The sequence below is a fragment of the Palaemon carinicauda genome, chromosome 38, assembly GCF_036898095.1.
Source record: "Palaemon carinicauda isolate YSFRI2023 chromosome 38, ASM3689809v2, whole genome shotgun sequence".
Lineage (NCBI taxonomy): Eukaryota > Metazoa > Arthropoda > Malacostraca > Decapoda > Palaemonidae > Palaemon > Palaemon carinicauda.
This window is the reverse complement of record NC_090762.1, coordinates 37,207,104-37,223,479: the sequence shown is the minus strand read 5'-3', so window position 1 is coordinate 37,223,479 and position 16,376 is coordinate 37,207,104. Positions and strand designations below refer to the sequence as shown.

The 16,376-nt window shown below is 44.3% G+C and overlaps 1 protein-coding gene across 4 annotated transcripts in view; it reads right to left on the bottom strand.

Moving 5' to 3' along the window:
* LOC137630552 (uncharacterized) overlaps positions 1-15,986 on the bottom strand; it is a 99,387-nt gene extending 83,401 nt beyond the window's left edge. For 2 of the 4 annotated variants that reach the window (XM_068362072.1, XM_068362071.1), the window contains exon 1: positions 15,388-15,661. Coding sequence is in view for 1 of the 4 variants with exons in the window: in XM_068362071.1 (XP_068218172.1) it covers positions 15,388-15,390 (3 nt within the window). In the remaining 3 variants the exon portion in view is untranslated. Of the gene's footprint in view, positions 1-15,387; positions 15,691-15,811 lie in introns of those variants that run through there. The other 2 variants (XM_068362074.1, XM_068362073.1) reach the window with 2 other exon arrangements.
* Positions 15,987-16,376: the final 390 nt, after the last annotated feature.

Sequence of the window (16,376 nt, the reverse complement as noted above, 5' to 3'; positions counted from 1 at the left end):
GCTCAATTAACTATATCGTAATTTTCTAGTATGCAATAATGCTTCCGAAACGAAATCAAATATGAGAGAGAGAGAGAGAGAGAGAGAGAGAGAGAGAGAGAGAGAGAGGAGAGAGAGAGAGAGAGAGAGAGAGATCAGCTGTTGAAAAGTAATCGAATGCACAGTTTTTGTTTATTTAAAAGAAACTATTATTATCGAGATAATTATGTTTTTAGTTTATAAAATAAGGTGTATTTCTGTTTAAGAAAATACAGTATAGATAACATACTACAAAAGACAACACATAAGAAGTTGCGTCATGCTTCTACAGTAGCAGCGTAGGGTATGAGTTTTGAGCGAAAACACCAAACACTTACAGTAAGTACAGTTAAGCTGTACTGTAGTAATATTACAATACATATATTATAGTAATATACATTACAGTATCAGTGAGTACAGTACAGTATTAGGTTACAGTACATTTACAGTATTACTAGATAGGAACAACTTTAGTTATACAGAACAGTAAGAAGATGATGACGACTCGGTAAACTTTACCTTAGCACAATACTGTACGGTAACCTTACTGTGTCCAGTACGTAGTGTACATGTGTGCAAATGTACTGTATACTGTACATATCATTATAAACTGTTGTAGAAACAAAATTAAAACAATATTAGGCAGTATTTACTGTGTTAATCATCAGCTCGGGCAACAGCTCGCGGCAAGGGGCAGTAACTTTTTTAGGTTAGGAGTTAGCCCATCCTAGTGCAATATTTATTCGCATAACTTTGCTTTTCAAACCTGTCTGTAACCTAACTATCGCGAAGAATGAGGTCTGACTGTACACATAAAGCTCCCCAAACTGATCGAAACCAATGCATGCACAATAACTTGTCATCAGTCTCTCAAATATAAACAATGGACTTAGAGTGAAAAATGTTATTTTGATTATAAAATAAATTTTTGAATATACTTACCCGGTGATTATATAGCTGCAACTCTGTTGCTCGACAGACAACTCTACGGAAAAAAACTCGCCAGCGATCGCTACACAGGTTGCGGGTGTGCCCAACAGCGCCATCTGTCGACCAGATACCCAGCTCTCAATGTAAACAAAGACTCAATTTTCTCCTCGTCCCACTGCGTCTCTATTGGGGAGGAAGGGAGGGTCATTTAATTTATAATCACCGGGTAAGTATATTCAAAAATTTATTTTATAATCAAAATAACATTTTTCAATATTTAACTTAGCCGGTGATTATATAGCTGATTCACACCCAGGATGGTGGGTAGAGACCAGTAATATATTTTTCAATATTAATCTTACCCGATGATCATGTAGCTGTCAACTCTGTTGCCCGACAGAAATCTACGGTCGGGATACGCCAGCGATCGCTATACAGGTGGGGGTGTACACAACAGCGCCATCTGTGAGCAGGTACTCAAGTACTTCTTGTCAACAAGAACTCAATTTTTCCTCTGTCGTGCCACCGGCTAGACCTACTGGGATACGCTGTTGATTCTGGAGTTATTGCTCACGATTTGGTGATGTATTTGCTCTAGAGTTTAGCCTTCGCTATTCAGGAAGCTTTATCTTTAGCTTAGCAAGCTTTTGGAATTAATTTGAATTAATTATGGTGACGAAGAGAGTATGGACTCTCTTTCACTTTTAAATGGCCGACCCTTCCCTTAGACGGAAGTGTTGGTGTTGAAGAGAGTATAGACTCTCTTTCACTTTTTATTTTATATCTCTCCGCCATTTATAGGCCTCTTCGATTAACTTTCCTTAAAAAAAAAAAAAAAAAAAAAAATATGCGACCTTTCCTAATAGTAGGCGGTCCTTACTTGGAACCGAAGTTAATTAACATTGAGCTCGTCATATCGTTTTTCCTGTTAAGAATTTATGCTATTTTAATTTTATGTTTTTGAAAGAATTTCTTTGATAAGTATCGTACTGTTTTCAAAGTTGAACTAACGTTTTGTTTAGTCTCCGCAGTTGTTGACGTTCAGAACGTTCAACTTGCGCTCTATCGTTACGATAGAGAGAGAGTATTCACGGTTTCACGTTGCAGTAAGAGTAAACCGATTCTAGCGTTTCGTTCATTCTTTCTTAGCTTAAATGGTTTTAATTCTAATAAAGGAGCTTTTTATTTGGGAAACCTTTCAGTTTTTTTCCTTTAACAAATAATATGTTTTAACGATATATATAATTGGGCTCATCTCTCAGGTTCTAAGTCAAGAGAGAGAGAGAGAGAGATAGAGACGGAGGGAGAGAGAGGAGGATAAACGTTTCGTTCAAGCGGGTAACGTTGTTCTCGTTTTTTTTTTTTGCTCTTCTCCCTAGTCGATAGAGGGGAAGAAGGTAAAACGTTTCTAGAGTTTTATTCTTGTTCCCAGGCTTTATGCGGTGAGAGATTTTAAACGTAGTTTATTTGATCTAGTGTTTAGTCTCTTTTCCAGCCACTGAATTCTTTATCTTTCATTATGTTTTTCTGTTACATTGTAATACTGTTTTCGCAATTACTACCTTTTAATGAAGGATAGGATTGCGTGTTTCAGGTACAAACCACTTAAAGTTTCGAGTTCAGTGAAATAAGTGCAAACAGAAAATCAAAAGTGATAAAGTGATATGCGCAAAGTGTTACAGTGTTGCGTTCGAGGGTTCGTCTGTTCGTGCCAGTGGTTCACCTAGTCTGGGACCTCTTACAAGCTCCCAAGCCCAGGGGAGAAGTAATGTCGAAGGACTTATGGGTTCCTCAGGCCTTGATCGACGAACAGACGTTTCCCTCTGTGGTTTCGGGTGTATCTACACACGTTGCCGACGTGATCACCCCACCCACACAAAGACGAGAGAGCCCATTTATTCCTCGTCTGCGGAAGAGGTTTCTCGCAGAAACCATGGACCAAATCTTGCAGCTTTTAAGTGCAAGTCGGTCCCTTCCGCGCAAGTCCAACGGCCTAGGTGTAGCCACTGGGTCAGTTCGGACTCGCTGCAGTACGACAACTGCACACCTCCTAAGAGAGGCTAGGTGGTACCGCAACAGGCAGTAACTCCGTCTGTTGCCGCACCAGCTGTTTTAGACCCTCAGTCACAACAGACAGTAGCTCCGTTTGTTGTTGTCTTTCATAGACCCTAGTGGTCCATGCTGCAGACTTTACAGTCTCAGCTTGCTCCTTCATACAGGAGTATCATGCTGGAAGGTTGTCAACAGCCTGTTTACCTACAACCCGCCGAGGTTGTGCGCTCAGCAGATACTGCGGCTGCCTGCTCCCACACCACACCTGTGAGAGCTCCTCCACCAATGCGCAGTCCTCACTGCCAGACGCATGTTCTTGCTGCACCATCTGCTAACATGCGTGAGCTGCCGCATCAGGAGTTGCCGGGTTCCAGCACTATGCAGCATTCTCCTCAGCCCATGCAGCATGCTCTGCAGACCTTACAGCATGCTCCGCATACCATGCAGCATGAGCCGCATTCCATGCAGCATGAGCCTCATACCATGCAGCATGAGCCTCATCCCATGCAGCATGAGCCTCATTCCATGCAGCATGAGCCTCATCCCATGCAGCATGAGCCGCATGCCATGCAGCATGAGCCGCATTCCATGCAGCATGAGCCGCATCCCATGCAGCATGAGCCGCATGCCTTACCTCATGCTCTGCATACCATACCGCATGCTCTGCATACCTTACAGCATGCTCTGCATACCTTACAGCATGCTCTGCATTCCTTACAGCATGCTCTGCATACCTTACAGCATGCTCTGCATTCCATACCGCATGCTCCTCAACCCACCGCAGCCCCTCCCACGCACCAGCACTCTTCTTTTGTTGTTGCCAGCTCCCACACTCCGACTGCGGAGAAGGTTGACGATGCACCCGTGGGCCTACACCTCCCACACACAGAGCACTCCGTTGCCGTGCAGGAGCTACCACAAGCTGCCGTGTTTTGACACGGTGTGTCAGCCTCCGCAACACACTGTGGTTACCGCCACTCGCCAGCAGCAAACTAGTCAGGCAGGAGTTGAGGCTTCCCCACACATCTTTGGTTGTTGCCAACTCACAAACTGTCATGCAGTTACATGACGTTGCCTTCTGGTCTGCTACTTATACACCAGTGCTGTATGTCCTCACGCTCCTGTTGTGGTTGACAGTTCAGTTTTTGACAGTTCACAGACTGTCAAGCAGTTTCATAACGTTGCCTTCTGGTCTGCTGCTTTTGCACCAGTGAAACCCTCACTGAGAGAACTTAGCTTTTCTCGGATATGGTTCCTGTAGATGAGAAAGTGCTGTTCTCCCTCCTTCTGATATTCCCTTGAGGACTCTGTCATTTGGAGAGGAGCCTTAAGCTGCTTAGCCTCCTATGGACTTTTATTTAAGCATAACATGCTTCCAGGGAGGGTAAATGGTTCCGCTTCAGTCGCTAACCCCGTCTGTTGCCACACCTGCTCCCATAGACCTTGAGCTTTGTTGCAAGACATGCAGTCCAAGCTTAGTCCTTGATAGAGGATTTCTTTTTACGGAGTCAGTGTGTCACTGGGAAGACGTTCAACAACCAGCAGAGGTGACTTGTTGTGACGCGGTGCGGCAACCTCAGCAACCCGATAAAGAGTTGTCTGTACTACCCAGACAGTCTAGACAGTTTCGGGTTGTCGCTGTACTTCCTCGCTTCCCCATGGTTGACAGTTCACAGACTGTGCAGCAGTACCATGATCTTGTGTCCGGCTCCATCAGACGACTGGCTTTTAAGAGCTCCCACAAGTCGTCGCTGTCTAGAGAATCTCAGATGGACTATGGATCTGACCAAGGAACTGGGCCTCCTGGTCAATTTAGAGAAGTCCCAGCTCGTCCCATCCCAGACCTTTGTCTACCTGGGTATGGAGATTCAGAGTCGAGTTTTTCGGGCTTTTCCGTCGGCCCCAAGGATCAACCAAGCCCTAGAATGCATCCAGAGCATGCTGAGAAGGAATCGATGCTCAGTCAGGCAGTGGATGAGTCTAACAGGGACACTTTCATCGCTGGCCCTGTTCATCGAGTTAGGGAGACTCCACCTCCGCCCCCTTCAGTATCATCTAGCTGCTCACTGGATAAAGGACATGACGCTAGAGACGGTCTCAGTTCCTGTTTCCGAAGAGATGAGGTCTACTCTAACGTGGTGGAAGAACAGCTTTCTTCTCAAGGAAGGTCTACCTTTGGCTGTTCAGAACCCCGACCGCCGTCTCTTCTCGGACGCATCAGACACGGGCTGGGGTGCGACATTGGACGGACAGGAATGCTCGGGAACATGGAATCAGGAGCAAAGGACACTTCACATCAATTGCAAGGAGTTGTTGGCGGTTCATCTGGCCTTGATAAACTTCAAGTCCCTCCAGCTAAACAAGGTGGTGGAGGTGGACTCCGACAACACCACAGCCTTGGCTTACATCTCCAAGCAGGGAGGGACTCATTCGAGGAAGTTGTTCTAGATCGCAAGGGACCTCCTCATCTGGTCAAAAGATCGAAAGCTCACGCTGGGAACGAGGTTCATTCAGGGCGATATGAATGTCATGGCAGATCGCCTCAGCCGGAAGGGTCAGGTCATCCCCACAGAGTGGACCCTTCACAAGAATGTTTGCAGCAGACTTTGGGCCCTGTGGGGTCAGCCAACCATAGATCTGTTCGCTACCTCGATGACCTAGAGGCTCCCGTTGTATTGTTCTCCGATTCCAGACCCAGCAGCAGTTCACGTGGATGCTTTTCTGCTGGATTGGTCCCATCTCGACCTGTATGCATTCCCGCCGTTCAAGATTGTCAACAGGGTACTTCAGAAATTCGCCTCTCACAAAGGGACACGGCTGACGTTGGTTGCTCCCCTCTGGCCCGCGAGAGAATGGTTCACAGAGGTACTGCAATGGCTGGTCGACATTCCCAGGACTCTTCCTCTAAGAGTGGACCTTCTACGTCAACCTCACGTAAAGAAGGTACACCCAAACCTGCACGCTCTTCGTCTGACTGCCTTCAGACTATCGAAAGACTCTCAAGAGCTAGAGGCTTTTCGAAGGAGGCAGCCAGAGCGATTGCCAGAGCAAGGAGGACATCCACTCTCAGAGTCTATCAGTCTAAATGGGAAGTCTTCCGAAGCTGGTGCAAGGCCAATGCATTTTCCTCAACCAGTACCACTGTAACCCAGATTGCTGACTTCCTGTTACATCTAAGGAACGTAAGATCCCTTTCAGCTCCTACGATCAAGGGTTACAGAAGTATGTTGGCAGCGGTTTTCCGCCACAGAGGCTTGGATCTTTCCACCAACAAAGATCTACAGGACCTCCTTAGGTCTTTTGAGACCTCAAAGGAACGTCGGTTGTCCACTCCAGGCTGGAATCTAGACGTGGTCCTAAGGTTCCTTATGTCATCAAGATTTGAACCTCTCCAATCAGCCTCTTTTAAGGACCTCATATTAAAAACTCTTTTCCTCGTGTGCTTGGCAACAGCTAAAAGAGTAAGTGAGATCCACGCCTTCAGCAGGAACATAGTTTTCACATCTGAAACGGCTACATGTTCCTTGCAGCTCGGTTTTTTGCTAAAAACGAGCTTCCTTCACGTCCTTGGCCTAAGTCGTTCGAGATCCCAAGCCTGTCCAACTTGGTGGGGAACGAACTGGAGAGAGTACTTTGCCCAGTTAGAGCTCTTAGGTACTATCTAAAAAGGTCAAAACCTTTACGAGGGCAATCAGAAGCCTTATGGTGTGCTATCAAGAAGCCTTCTCTTCCAATGTCTAAGAACTCAGTTTCTTACTACATCAGGCTTCTGATTAGGGAAGCACATTCTCATCTGAAGGAAAAAGACCTTGCTTTGCTGAAGGTAAGGACACATGAAGTGAGAGCTGTGGCTACTTCAGTGGCCTTCAAACAGAACCGTTCTCTGCAGAGTGTTATGGATGCAACCTATTGGAGAAGCAAGTCAGTGTTCGCATCATTCTATCTCAAAGATGTCCAGTCTCTTTACGAGAACTGCTACACCCTGGGACCATTCGTAGCAGCGAGTGCAGTAGTAGGTGAGGGCTCAGCCACTACATTCCCATAATCCCATAACCTTTTTAACCTTTCTCTTGAATACTTTTTATGGGTTGTACGGTCGGCTAAGAAGCCTTCCGCATCCTTGTTGATTTGGCGGGTGGTCAATTCTTTCTTGAGAAGCGCCAAGGTTAGAGGTTGTGATGAGGTCCTTTAGTATGGGTTGCAGCCCTTTATACTTCAGCACCTAAGAGTCGTTCAGCATCCTAAGAGGACCGCTACGCTCAGTAAGGAAGACGTACTTAATAAAGGCAGAGTAATGGTTCAAGTCGTCTGCCTTACCAGGTACTTATTTATTTTATGTTATTTTTGAATAACTAATAAAATGAAATACGGGATACTTAGCTTCTTTGTTAACATGTATGCTGGTCTCCACCCACCACCCTGGGTGTGAATCAGCTACATGATCATCGGGTAAGATTAATATTGAAAAATGTTATTTTCATTAGTAAAATAAATTTTTTAATATACTTACCCGATGATCATGAATTTAAGGACCCGCCCTTCCTCCCCATAGAGAACCAGTGGACCGAGGAGAAAATTGAGTTCTTGTTGACAAGAAGTACTTGAGTACCTGCTCACAGATGGCGCTGTTGTGTACACCCCCACCTGTATAGCGATCGCTGGCGTATCCCGACCGTAGATTTCTATCGGGCAACAGAGTTGACAGCTACATGATCATCGGGTAAGTATATTCAAAAATTTATTTTACTAATGAAAATAACATGTTTACACTTTTATGAGCTAAGAGTTTTTTATTTCATTTTAGAAGTTATCAAAATAACAAAAACAAAATAAATAGGTACCTGGTAAGGAAGTCGACTTGAACAATTACTCTGCCTTTTAAGTACGTCTTCCTTACGGAGCCTCGCGATCCTCTTAGGATGCTGATCGACCCCTAGGATATGAAGTATCAAGGGTTGCAACCCATACAACAGGACCTCATCAAACCCCTAATCTAGGCGCTCTCAAGAAATGACTTTGACCACCCGCCAAATCAACCAGGATGCGAAAGGCTTCTTAGCCTTCCGGACAACCCATAAAAAAACAACATTTCAAGAGACAGATTAAAAGGATAAGGAATTAGGAAATTGTAGTGGTTGAGCCCTCACCCACTACTGCACTCGCTGCTACGAATGGTCCCAGTGTGTAGCAGTTCTTGTAAAGAGACTGGACATCTTTCAAGTAAAATGATGCGAACACTGACTTGCTTCTCCAATAGGTTGCGTCCATTATACTTTGCAGAGATATATTTTGCTTAAAGGCCACGGAAGTTGTTACAGCTCTAACTTCGTGCGTCTTCACCTTAAGCAAAGTTCGGTCTTCCTCACTCAGATGTGAATGAGCTTCTCGTATTAACAATCTGATAAAGTCTGACCAAGCATTCTTTGACATAGGCCAGGATGGTTTCTTAACTGAACACCATAAAGCTTCAGATTGGCCTTGTAAAGGTTTAGTACGCTTTAAATAGAACTTAAGAGCTCTAACAGGGCATAAGACTCTTTCTAGTTCATTGCCTACGATCTCCGATAAGCTGGGGATATCGAAAGATTTAGGCCAAGGCCGAGAAGGCAGCTCATTTTTGGCTAGAAAACCAAGTTGTAGCGAACAAGTGGCTTTTTCTGACGAAAATCCGATGTTCTTGCTGAAGGCATGAATCTCACTGACTCTTTTAGCCGAGGCTAAGCATACCAGGAAAAGAGTCTTAAGAGTGAGATCTTTCAGGGAGGCTGATTGTAACGGCTCCAACCTGTCTGACATGAGGAATCTTAGTACCACGTCTAAATTCCATCCAGGGGTAGCCAAACGACGCTCCTTGGTGGTCTCAAAAGACTTAAGGAGGTCTTGCAGATCTTTATGTTTGGAAAGATCTAAACCTCTATGCCGGAAGACCGATGCCAACATGCTTCTGTAGCCCTTGATAGTGGGAGCTGAAAGGGATCGTCCTTTTCTCAGGTATAAGAGAAAAACAGCTATTTGAGCTACAGAGGTACTGGTCGAGGATACAGAAACTGACTTGCACCAGTCTCGGAAGACTTCCCACTTCGATTGGTAGACTCTAATGGAAGACGCTCTCCTTGCTCTAGCAATCGCACTGGCTGCTTCCTTCGAAAAGCCTCTAGCTCTCGAGAGTCTTTCGATAGTCTGAAGGCAGTCAGACGAAGAGCGTGGAGGCTTTGGAGTACCTTCTTTACGTGTGGCTGACGTAGAAGGTCTACCCTTAGAGGAAGACTACTGGGAACGTCTACTAACCGTCGAAGTATCTCGGTGAACCATTCTCTCGAGGGCCAGAGGGAAGCAACTAACGTCAACCTTGTCCCTTCGTGAGAGGCGAACTTCTGCAGTACCTTGTTGACAATCTTGAACGGTGGGAATGCGTAGAGATCCAGATGTGACCAATCTAGGAGGAAAGCATCTATATGTAATGCTGCTGGGTCCGAGACTGGAGAGCAATAGATTGGAAGCCTCTTGGTCAGCGAGGTTGCAAAGAGATCTATGGATGGTTTTACCCCAAGTGGCCCAAAGTCTCTTGCACACATCCTTGTGGAGGGTCCATTCGGTTGGAATTACTTGCCCTTTCCGACTGAGACAATCTGCTATGACGTTCAAGTCGCCTTAGATGAACCTCGTTACTAGGGAGATGTCTTGACCTTTTGACCAGATGAGCAGGTCCCTTGCGATCTTGTACAACGTCAGTGAGTGGGTACCTCCTTGTTTGGAGATGTACGCCAAGGCCGTGGTGATGTCAGAGTTAACTTCCACCACTTTGCCTCGAAGGAGAGACTTGAAGCTTTTCAAGGCCAGATGTACTGCCAACAGCTCCTTGCAGTTGATATGCATGCTCCTCTGACTCGAGTTCCACAGTCCTGAGCATTCCCGACCGTCTAGTGTCGCGCCCCAGCCCACGTCCGATGCGTCCGAGAAGAGAACGTGGTTGGGAGTCTGAACAGCCAGGGGAAGACCCTCTCTTAGGTTGATATTGTCCTTCCACCAAGTCAGACAAGACTTTATCTTTTCGGAAACCGGGATCGAGACCGCTTCTAGCGTCTTGTCCTTTTTCCAGTGAAAAGCTAGATGGTATTGAAGAGGACGGAGGTGTAGTCTTCCTAGTGACACAAATTGTTCCACGGATGACAGCGTTCCTACCAGACTCATCCACAGCCTGACTGAGCAGCGTTCCTTCTTCAGCATCTTCTGGATGGATAGCAGGGCTTGATCTATTCTGGGGGCTGATCGTCTTGTTGTTCAGCAACGTCCTCATCAGAGGGTTCCTCATCCGAAAACTGATGAGGAAACGGCAACAGAGTGGGCAACGACTGGCTCACTGAGTCCGGTCGCACTGGTGCATGCGTGACGGAGCCGGACTCAACATCATGGAACTGCTGCACAGTCTGTGAACTGTCAACAACCATGGGTGCGCGAGGAAGCACAGTGTCAACCCGAGACTGTCTAGACCGTCTGGGTTGTGCAGTCAACACCCTACCGGGTTGCTGAGGTTGACGCACTGCGTCAAAACAAGTCACCTCTGCTGGTTGTTGAACGTCCTGAACGTCAACAACCACCTCCGAGCGTCGCTTAACGTCAACGTGCGGCTGGCAACCCACACTGGGTCGCATCGGTGGAGGAACCACCTCAACTAGCAGACGCGAGTAGGTTACCTCAGCGTCAACAGGGCGCACAACCGACCGGTTGGAAGGTTGTTGGCCAGAAGGTTCGGTAGCAACCTTCTCCGCATTAAAGTCCTCTATCAAGGACGCAAGCTTGGACTGCATGTCTTGCAGTAAAGCCCATTTAGGGTCTACGGGAGCAGGTGCGGCAACAGACGGGGTTAGCGACTGAGGCGGTACCGCTTACCATCCCTGAAAGCCTTGTTATGCATGACATAATTGTACAGCAAAACTTCAAAGGCTCGAAAACAGCTGTGAAGTTGACCTGTAAACTTGGAGCGTCTCCTGGCCAGGCGCCAGGGAGAGTCTACGAGAATTGAGAAGTCTATCTGGGCAGAGGCATGAACTCCCAAGCCGAGAACTTCTCTCGTGTCTATCAGACTCTTGCTCTATAAACCAGTTTAAAAGAAGGGAAAGCAAAGGCTGTATCCCCCAAACTCCTCCTGGTGAAAAACCAGTCGCCTAGCCAACGTAAAGCTCTCTAGGAGAGCGAGAGAGCACTAGCTTAAAAACAACGGCTTCGAAGTAGCTAGGCCTAGTGTAAGCTCTGACGTTTAGGCGAACGAGGAGCAGCAGTTACAAAAAGATCCGGACAAAGATCCTTAAAAAAAATCATCATGATTTAATTAAAGTCCATAGGGGGCTAAGCAGCTTTAGGCTCCTCTCCATCTGACAGAGTCCTCAAGGGAATATCAGTAGGAGGGGGAACAGCAACTTCCTCATCTACAGGAACCTTGTCCGATAAAAGCTGAGTCTCAAGCAAGGGAGAGACCTACCGTGGTGGCAATGCTTTACAAGCAGAGTCCACACTCACTGGTGCATTAGTAGCGGACCAGAACGCAACGTCATGTAACTGCTTGACAGTCTGTGAACTGTCAACAACTGAACTGTCAACCACAACAGGTGCGTGAGGACCTGTGCGTCCACTCGAGACTGCTTTGACTGCCTAGACTGAGCAGTCAAAACAACTCTAGAATGCGGAGGTTGACGCACAGCGTCAAAACAAGTCAACTCCGATTGTTAGTGAACGTCTTGAACGTCAACAGGAGCATCAGCCAGTGGCCTAACGTCCAAATGCGGCTGAAAAACCACACGAGACCGCATCAAGTGTGGTTCTAAACAACCTGACTGACGTGACTAAGCTACGCCAACGTCAACAGTAAGCACAAGGGAACGTTAGGTTGGCTGAAAGCCAGGATATCGATGAGATAAACGGCTAGACTCAACGGACTAATCGGCAGAATAGTCTTCCATAAGGGAGGCAAGCATATACTGCATGTCTTGCCATACAACCCATTAAGGATCAACGGAAATGGTTGTGGTAAGAGACGAGGGTAACGTCTGTGACCGCAACACTTTGCCAACAAAAAAAGACTCTCGGAGTCTGTGTTACGCTTTTGTTAGGCGGCGAGCAGTTATCCGATGACTGCATAGGGTCAGAGCTGTCCTAATGGTTGTAACCAGGACGCTGGACCTGTCCTGAAAGGACTGACTTTCGCTTAAGGGCTTCGAAACCTTGTGACAGGTTTCTTATGCGAAAAGCCTTCGGATGACGAGGAGAAACAACGTCTCTCTCATCTTATGGTAGGGGAGATCTTGGTAAGATACACCCGATACCATAGAGGGAAAACGTCTGTTCGTTGATCAAGGCCTCTCGAACCCATAAGTCGTTTGACATTACTTCTCCCCTGGGCTTGGGAGCATGCAAGAGGTCCCGGACTAGGTGAACGACAGGCACGAACAGACGAACCCTCGGACGGAACACTGTAACACTTTGCGCATATCACTTTATCACTTTGATTTTCTGTTTTGCACTTATTTCACTGAAATCGAAACTTTTACTGATTTCTACCTGAAACACGCAATTCTACCCTTCATTAAAAGGTAGTAATTGCGAAATCAGTCGTATAATGCAAGCTCATTAATCCAGCAAAAAACAGAAAACATATTTTAAGATAAAAAAATCAGTGGCTGGGAAAGAGACTAAACACTAGTTCATATAAACTACGTTTTCAATCTCTCACCGCACATAGCCTGGGGACGAGAATAAAAACCTAAAAACGTTTTATCCTTCCTCCCCGTACAGCGACTAGGGACGCGAGTAACACGAGAACAACGTTACCCGCTTGAACGGAACGTTTTCTCTCCTCTCTCTCCCTCCGTCTCTATCTCTCTCTCTCTTTCTCTCTTGATTTCGCACCTAAGAGAAGAGCCCAATTATATTTCGTCAAAAAAACATGTTATTTGACTAAAGGAAAAAACTGAAAGGTTTTTCAAATAAAAAGTTCCTTTAAATTAGAATTTAAAACATTTAAGCTAAGAAAGAATGAACAAAACGTCAGAATCGATTTACTCTTACTGCAAAGTGAAACCGTGATACACTCTCTCTCTATCGTAACGATAGAGCGCATGTTGAACGTCCTGAACGTCAACAACTGCGTAGCATAAATAAACTAAACGTTAGTTCATCTTTGAAAACAGTACGAAGACTATCAAAGAAATTCTTTCATAAAATATTACATTTAAAAAGTTTTAAATCCTTAGCTCTTAAAAGCTAATTACGATATAAAGGACTCAACGTTGATTAACTTCGGTTTCCAAGTTAGGACCGCCTACTCTCAGGAAAGGTCGTATATAAACAAAACATTAAAATTTATTTTTATATGTTTATAATAAATGGAAAGTTAATCGAAGAGGCCTAATAAAGGCGGAGAGATATAACGTGATAAGATAATACTAAAAGCCTAAACACACTTCCGTCTAAGGGAAGGGTCGGCCATTTAAAAGTGAAAGAAAGACCATACTCTCTTTGTCACCATAATTAAATCTATCCAAAACGAGTTCAAGATTTAAGATGAAGATAAAACACCTGCATAGCGAAAGCTCAAAACTAGAATATAGTACTTCACCAAATAGATGTGAAAAACTCCAGTTTAGCAACAGCGAGTAAAGTACGTCTTGTCGACACCTCGACAGAGAGAAAATTGAGTCTTTGTTTACATTGAGAGCTGGGTATCTGGTCGACAGATGGCGCTGTTGGGCACACCCGCAACCTGTGTAGCGATCGCTGGCGAGTTTTTTTCCGTAGAGTTGTCTGTCGAGCAACAGAGTTGCAGCTATATAATCACCGGCTAAGTTAAATATTGAAAAATATACTTTACATTTTAATCAACCGATACATAAGTTATGAGGACCCAGTTCATATTAAACATGTAAAGGAAAATGCCAAACTTACCAGGACTCGTCCATTTCTTGTGGCGAATTTCAGTTTCACTAGTAATTAAAATACCATATCATATATTAACCGGTTTCTGTTTCTTTCCCTCTTTGGAGGAAAAAGTAGATCCTTTTTTGCCCTCTTTTTATGAGGCCGATTAAATTTCTCCCACTGGGAAGATGACCATTTCCTACAAATCTCACAATTGGGAAGTTATGGAACATCCCTTACCCTGACATGCAGGACATAAAGAATGGAGATTTACCTCCACCTGACTCATGAAGGCGCCAAAAGGACAGCCTTTAAGGCTTATCCAGGTTCTTATGCATACTTAAGAAGCACTCATTATCACAAGGAACTGAAAGGAAAAGCACAAAAGTACAGTGTGGATAGTGGTAGAGTAGATGTCCATTCATTGCAGCGACCAAGAATGAAGTGATTATTGACCCATAGGCTTCTGAGTTCCTATCCAGTACAAGTAGGAACAGAGGGAAACCATACAATGTTGCCAGACCACAAGGATTTCCTTAATTTTGGTCGTAGTAAATAGCAACAATATAACCATATAAATGACAACTGTTTGTATTTACATAGGAACAAATAAATAACATTTAATTCTTTGCATTTTTCATACTGTTAAGAATAATCACTTTCCAGCCTTTACCTATGGCCCTAGTCAAAACCCTAAGTCGGACGTGCATCATAGACCAAGGGCTACCTATCCTAATGGAACGTCTTTACCAATGCACCAACACTAATAAACATCGAAACCTTGTGCTCATCCCTAGACTAATCTAGAATGTCACAGTTTTACCCATTCTGCATTAATGTTTTTCTTGACCATTACACCGTCAGATAAGTTTGTAGATCAGCAGACACCAGTCAGCTCAAGCATAGAAATAGGGAAGTTCAATCCATGGAGCCTTTGTATATTAACAGCCCGTTCCTCCAGCGAGCATAAAATATGGACACCAACTAAACTAAATTTCCCTCCCCCCTAACTTAACCTACAAGCCGTGTCCTTACCTACTTACCTAACGGGAGTGATAGCGACCACCCTTACACTGCTGTATTCTTAGTCAGCTGTCATCATACTTTACAAACAGGTGGCCGCTATCATACATACACCCCCAATCCATTATTATTAATAAGGCAAATATGTTTTATGTAGCCCTCAACCTAACCTTACCAAAGTGGTTGAATCATTACCAGGGGACAGCCATATCCTCGGAGACTAGTTACTGGTTAGGTCCACCATTCTACGAACTATCCAAAGAACCGTAACTTGTTCTAGTCCTCTCAACCAGTTGTGGTTGAGGGTTACATTCTGGGCTGTGAGTCTGTGACTAAAAAATAACAAGATTGGGTTGTCGGCAATCTTTGGCCATCTCGGTCATTTATTTCATGATGCTGTAGAGCAATTTAAACATGCCTTTGAATACACATCTGCATGTCTTTATTACTTACCATTTGATTAATAATTTTGCTAACGATAGGGGGAACAGCTGAATCACACGGTTATGGTAGGCTACGGGACCAGCCTACCATAACATAGATTGGAACAATGGGACTATAAACCTTACAATCTTGTTAATAGCAGTTCATATATTGTTCTGTAACCAATCACTATTCTACAGGTGCACTTCGAGTTGAATTACGGAATATAGAAATATCTGTTTATACTAATTTTGCTGTATTGGAAGCGTGAATGTCACTCACTTGAGTCACTTTTGACAGACCAGTGCGAGACGTTTTCTGTACAATTTGTTTAGTCGGGTGTATTTTATACCTCTAAATAATACACATTTTTATTTATAAAAGAAAATTTAAAATTTAAATTACAAATAATAATATATTCTAACAGTTTATACTTATCTGTAATAACTTTTACCTAGTTAGGCCACGGAATACTGTTGCATTTCAAATAGAACAAGCCTCGTAAATAAGATACCACAACATCTACAGTAAAAACTATTCGAAAAGTAATTCAAGCACTAGTCAAAGATAACTAAAATTGTCGTTTTAATACCGATAAGATATTGCACGATCTCATATAAGATTAATTGCATACAGACCTATAAACTATTAAAAAGTTATGTTACTTTCTTAATCAGGTTTTTAAAGAAGAGATATGTTAATGTGTGCGCGTTATGGTGCGCGTCAAGGTCTACAGATATAAGACCTTGGGTGGGCGCATTACAGAGTTTCTTATTCTGCTACAAAATGTCTTTTATAATGGCAGCATTTCAAAACGTGTATTTGACTACTTTCTCGATTTATATATATATATCGCCCCAACCCCCAACAAACAGGCCAAAGTTATTCCGATCAGAAAACTATGCCGTAAGTGTACGTGAATTGTCCTGGACAATCATGCAGCGATGGATCATGGAAAATTTATTTCTCTTATCGGTTTAAACAAAGAGTTATTAATCTGTGTTCAGTTTGAAACCGTT